Source organism: Vigna angularis, chromosome 11, assembly GCF_016808095.1.
Source record: "Vigna angularis cultivar LongXiaoDou No.4 chromosome 11, ASM1680809v1, whole genome shotgun sequence".
Lineage (NCBI taxonomy): Eukaryota > Viridiplantae > Streptophyta > Magnoliopsida > Fabales > Fabaceae > Vigna > Vigna angularis.
In genome coordinates this window covers 22058590-22064589 of record NC_068980.1, presented here as the reverse complement: position 1 = coordinate 22064589, position 6000 = coordinate 22058590, and the positions used below count along the sequence as shown (strand labels likewise).

At 33.7% G+C, this 6000-nt stretch overlaps 1 protein-coding gene across 1 annotated transcript; it reads left to right on the top strand.

Annotated features, from left to right (window-relative positions):
* The first annotated feature begins 849 nt into the window (after positions 1-849).
* On the top strand, positions 850-2663 carry LOC108332635 (hypothetical protein At1g04090). Its single transcript, XM_052871245.1, has 2 exons — positions 850-1049; positions 1194-2663. Exons 1-2 carry the CDS (start codon positions 965-967, stop codon positions 2657-2659), a joined length of 1551 nt encoding a protein of 516 aa, XP_052727205.1. The 5' UTR covers positions 850-964; the 3' UTR covers positions 2660-2663.
* Positions 2664-6000: the final 3337 nt, after the last annotated feature.

Sequence of the window (6000 nt, the reverse complement as noted above, 5' to 3'; positions counted from 1 at the left end):
TAAAATAGAAATCTAGACCTTAATCTCTGTGTTATATTTTTGCAACTTAACTCCTGATTTAACTAGATTTTCGCATAAAGTCAACTATTTTTGTTACGTAAAAAAAATTCTCTTCTTCTCTCTTTAATGAACTGTATTTGAATGATTATTATAAATATAAAATGAATATTAGTTTTATATTTAATTAATTTGTGTTTTGTTTTATTGAATTATGTTATATGTTGTAATATTAGTATATATGTAACCAAGAGAATTCATCGAAATAAAGATAAAATGTTTTATATAAAACATAATGTTGGTCATTTTGTTTTGTTAAATCAGAATTAACATCCTAGTAAAAACTAACATAAAAGGAAAATTACATATTTTTTAATTAAATAATATAAAAAAGACGATAAATACTAATCACATACAAAATAAAAGGACAACACAATGCTTGATTAGCATAAGAAACTAAAATATTACAAAAGGACAATGAATAGTTAAGATAGGGAAACCCTACAAAACCCGTTTATATGATAAAGAAACTTATCCGATATTAAGATAAAATGCATATTTTGGTTTTATATAGTTTATTTTTTTCTGGCTGTTTCTCATAAAAACTCCATCTAGAATCTTGGTTGGTGATGAAATACTTTTTCCAAAAGAAAAGAAGATTCTCTCATTCATCATGAAAATAAAGTATCTCTTCAAGAAAAAGCAAAGGTGCTGGATAACCAATACGCAAAAGTATAACCTCTATCTTGCATGGATCACAATATCTTGGTTAGATTGATCACGCCAAGAGAAATATTTGAAGGATTTTTTCATTAAGTAATTGCTACTAAAACGCCTTTAAATTATATTTTTGTTGCTATGTTTCACGTTCTTCATGCAAAATGCTCATCTTTTGTTAATGTTCAATGAATAACCTCATTGGGCAACAAAAGTGACATCGTAACATTCAACTTCTGAAAACACAGCAATGGTAGGTTCTCACAAGAAAAAGAAAAATTTGCCTATTGGAAGCACATTTAAACTTCCTGCTGAAATACCAGTTTGGCCACCAGGTAGCAGCATTATATATTCAATATGCATATCTTCATTTCTGTTCTGCATAATAAGATAAGAAACAAGGTGGCCAAAATTTCTGATTCATTTGGTTATGGTAATTTTCCGTGATGGTTTTTTCTGGCTTGTCATGGATTTTGTAGGTGGTGGATTTGCAACAGGCATCATTGACCTTGGTGGTGGGTTGCTAGTGTCACAAATCACAACATTCAACAAAGTTTGGACTATCTTTGAAGGTGGAGCAAACAATCTTGGGGTGACATTTTTTGAACCAACAGGTTTATCTGAAGGATTCTTCATGCTAGGATGTTACTGCCAACCTAACAACATGCCTCTTCATGGTTGGGTTCTTGTGGGCAAAGATAACTCTTCACTCTCTAATGGAGCTTTAGCCAAACCAGTTGATTACAACCTGGTGTGGACCACTAGGTCCTTGAAAACAAAGCAAGATGAAGAAGGTTACATTTGGCTACCGATAGCCCCAGATGAGTACAAACCTGTGGGCTATGTTGTCACCACCTCACCAGAAAAGCCTTCTCTTGACAGAATCAGGTGTGTCAGATCAGACCTCACCGATGAATGCACAAGATACAATTCAATGAAGCTTTGGAGAACAGAAAGCAAGAGGTTTGGTGTGTTTGATGTTAGACCAATGAAGAGAGGCATTGGAGCTCAGGGTGTAAGTGTAGGAACCTTCCTAGCTCAAAGTGGAGGAGGGACAAACCCTAAACCTTTACCTATAGTTTGTTTGAAAAACACAAAGGCAAGTTTTTCCTACATGCCCAATTTATCTCAAGTTGAGGCAATGATCAAGGCCTATTCTCCGTACATGTACTTACACCCCATGGAAGAGTACCTCCCTTCTTCTGTGGACTGGTTTTTCAGCAATGGGGCAGTGCTGATGGAGAAAAGAAAGGGTGTGATAGGGGAGAATGCAATAAGAGCAAATGGCTCAAACCTTCCCCAAGGTGGTTCTTTTGATGATGGAGTTACATATTGGTTGGACCTTCCATTGGATGAAGCCAAGAGAGTTAAGGTAAAGAAAGGAGATTTGGCAAGTGCAGAAGCTTATGTTCATGTGAAACCAATGCTGGGTGGGAGTTTCAGTGACATTGTGATGTGGGTTTTCTACCCATTTAATGGGGGTGCAAGGGCAAAGGTGGCATGCACCAACATTACTCTAAGGGGAAAAGGGGAACATGTTGGGGATTGGGAGCATGTGACATTAAGGGTAAGCAACTTCAATGGAGAACTGTGGAAGGTATATTTGTCACAGCACAGTAGGGGTGAATGGGTGGATGCATGTGAGTTGGAGTTCCAAAATGGGAATAGGGTTGTGGCTTATTCTTCCTTGCATGGGCATGCATTGTTCCCAAAAACTGGGCTTGTTATGCAAGGGATGAGAGGGTTAGGGGTGAGGAATGATGCTGCTAAAAGTGATGCAGTGATGGATATGGCAAATGGGTTTCAAATAGTTGGTGCTGAATATTTGGGGTCTGAAATTAGAGAGCCACCATGGTTAAATTATTGCATGAATTGGGGTCCAAAGAATGGGCCAAAGGGTCCTAAACACAAGGATAGCTGGGAAGGAGATGAGAGGTGTAAATAGTACACTTAGTTACCAAATTATATGTTTACACAAACACAGTAAAAAGATCGATAACTACATCAAAATCTTTCCAAATGAAACTTCTCTCTTTATCTTTTGTTTTTCTTAACCCACAGTTTTGGTTAGGATTTTAGATTTACAAAATAGAATCACTCATCATATTTAACATATATAATATTATATTATAGAGTGAAATTTTAACCCGTAAATATAAAAGATAAAGGAATATTAACTCTTATAATATGAAAAAGTGTGTCCTTCAAAAGTAACACTTTTAATGGCATGTTTTTTTTAAGTAGCCACCTAAATATTGTCATTTTGGGACTTACCACTAGTGCAGAAAGAGGTTTAGACGTATGTTATTTTGACATTTTAACGTCTGATCTTTGTCCGACACCTATATGAGTGACGTTAATGAGACGTCTGACCCAATAGGTCAGACGTCTATATAGACGTCTGATCCATACAGGTCAGACATCTATATAGACGTTTGACACTATAGATCAGACGTCTAAAATATTGTCGTATTTGATTGGATCTTTTTTCGCTTGAGGCCTCTCAGGTTGCTCCTGACTCATGGTGATTCAAGTTTACAACGTTATATTTTAATTGAAGAGAATGTATTGTACGTTTTTTTTTTGTATTGGATGGTTTTAAAAACGTAATGGAGAGAATTGGAGGAGTGTAAAACGCAAGAAATCGCCGCCCAAGGACATGAGCAAAACTGCACTAAAACCCAACGAAAACACATTTTAGTCGGTTCAAATGAAAGATAATGCATCAAAGAGTGATGTAATCCGAGTAAAATTAATTTAACATGGTGCAAAAGTGAGAAAACGAACCTGAAAAGCGTAACCCGTAGAGAGAAAATGCGAGGAAGATGATGAACATTAAATGTGCGTAACTGCTGCCTCACGTTCGAGGTGTTTTAATGTAGCCATATAGAAGTCGGTTCTCCCCACATCAGACATCTAATGGTTATAGAAGTCGAATTGGTGGGATCGGACGTCTAAATGGAGTTAAAAAGGGATTTTTTAGATTTAAAAAATGAGTATATAGAAGTCGGTTCCCCCCACATCGAACGTCTATATGGCTGTAGAAGTCGGATTGGCGGGATTGGACGTCTAAATGGAGTTAAAATGTGACTTTTTAGATTTAAAAAATAAGTATATAGAAGTCGATTCTCTCTACATCGGACGTCTATATGGCTGTAGAAGTCGGATTGACGAGATCTGACGTCTAAATAGAGTCAAAAAGTGATTTTTTAGATTTCAAAAATGATTATATATAAGTGTGTTCCTCCCACATCAGACGTCTATATGACTTTAGACGTCAGATTCGCGAGATTGAACGTTTAAATGGAGTTAAAAAGTGACTTTTTAGATTTCAAAAATGAGTATATAGAAGTCGGTTCCCCCCACATCGGACGTCTATATGGTTGTAGAAGTCGGATTGGCGGGATCTGACGTCTAAATGGAGTCAAAAAGTGATTTTTTAGATTTCAAAAATGAGTATATAGAAGTCCGTTCCCCCCACATCAGACGTCTATATGGCTTTAGACGTCTGTTCCCTCCAGAACAGACATCTATATGGTTGTTTTATCTACAGAAAATGTCATCGATCATTTTTTATGTTAGATAGAGGATCAAATGTCTAAAGAGTGATGTTAAAGGTCTTTTCTGTACTAGTATACCAAATGTCTGATTATGAGCTGACATTTCAATTATTGTTATTAAACCCTTAAGTGATTAGTCACTAATTTGTTACATTTACATATATTGGAAAATATACTTGAGTTGATTGTTTTAAGAGATATATATACAAGTTATATCATTTTTAACTCAATTTTTTAAGTTCACCAAACAAAAATTTAAACTTCTAAAAAATTGAAAATGTGTTTATCCTTAAAAGGAGAAAATGATTAAAATCATTAACCTTCTCAAATAGAAACTCTAAAATTTGAACACTTGTGTTTACATACTCTCTGAAATATCTCGAAAGATAACTAAAATCTAAGATTGTTTTTTATCAGTATAAAACAGAAAGAGTGTTTTCGGTAAGGAAAAAGTTATTTTGACACCCTTTTATAGATAAATCATTTTACAACTGTTGTTAATAAAAAAATATTAAAATGAAATAAAAAATTAAAATTAAATAAAAAATTATTTTACGGGGTTATTAGGAGGAAGTAAGAAATTAAAATTGTGAAGCCTGTACAAGAAATATAGAGATTCATACATTTGAACTTAACATGTATAAAACTAATGCCCCTCCACATCAGGCTTAAACTTTTTCACATTCCTCTGCAACATAATCCTGTAACAGATGAGGAGAATTTGAAATGGTATGGAGCATTCTCCAACAAGGCTGAGCAAACACTATCGTCTGCTCCATGAAGGTTTCTGCTAAAACTAATGCTTTCATGATGCACAGTGTTGTTTCTTTTCTCAGGTTTTTTGTGTCTTTTTGCAGAATGATATGTAGTAGTGCATCACTTTCTGATAGAGTCTGTTCCTCCATTGTGCAAAAGAAGGTACTCGTTTCTTTCACATTCTTCCGACATATTTTATAATCTTTTCCTTCAAGATAAAGAATTTGTGAAAACTATGTTTCTACTGGTCATTGGTGTGTTATTCAGAAGTGAAGTTTATTCATGTGCTTTGGTTGTTCTGCTCTCTTTCCAATTTGCTTTTCTTCATGTAGAATACACACCACTATCACCATGTTTGTAACGATTGTTTTTTAGGCTTGAAAAAATGAACTTGTCTCAGTTGGATCATAGTTATGATAACTTCTCCTGATTAAAATTTTCAAAAAATTTAACAAAATTCAAATAAAAGTTTACTGGGAAGAAGAAAGGCTTATGCGCATACATGGCCTTCATGCATACTTTGTAGGTAACAATAGAATCTTATTAAAAAAGTAGAACATATATTTCTTATTCATGTATAAATTAGACAATAATATGGGATATAGACAAAACTGTTACTTCTTAAAAATAAATATTTTTAAGGAGTAAAAGTGTTAGACAAAAAGTATTAATATTTCATTCGGTACCAATATTTGTAACAATTGTTTAATGTTTTTTTTTTCGTGTTTTTTTACTTAATATAGTTTCAATGTTTATTAGACAAAATCAATATAATTCCTTTCATTAAATTAGGATTGACCTTGGTAGAATGTGATGACGTGACAAAAAGGTATATTTGTATTTTTGTAAAAGAAAAAAAAATGTTTATATCATTTTGTTAAGTCATCATCCTTTAATGTCATATTTAACAAAAGAAAAATACATTATTTTTTTCTAATAAATATTAAGACTAGATTGAGAAAAGACATTG

Bases quoted from the DNA above. Each gene is read 5' to 3' on its own strand.
- LOC108332635 (XM_052871245.1), top strand. From the start codon at position 965: ATGGTAGGTTCTCACAAGAAAAAGAAAAATTTGCCTATTGGAAGCACA. The intron at 1,050-1,193 runs GTAGCAGCATTA...TGGATTTTGTAG, and splicing joins AATACCAGTTTGGCCACCAG to GTGGTGGATTTGCAACAGGC.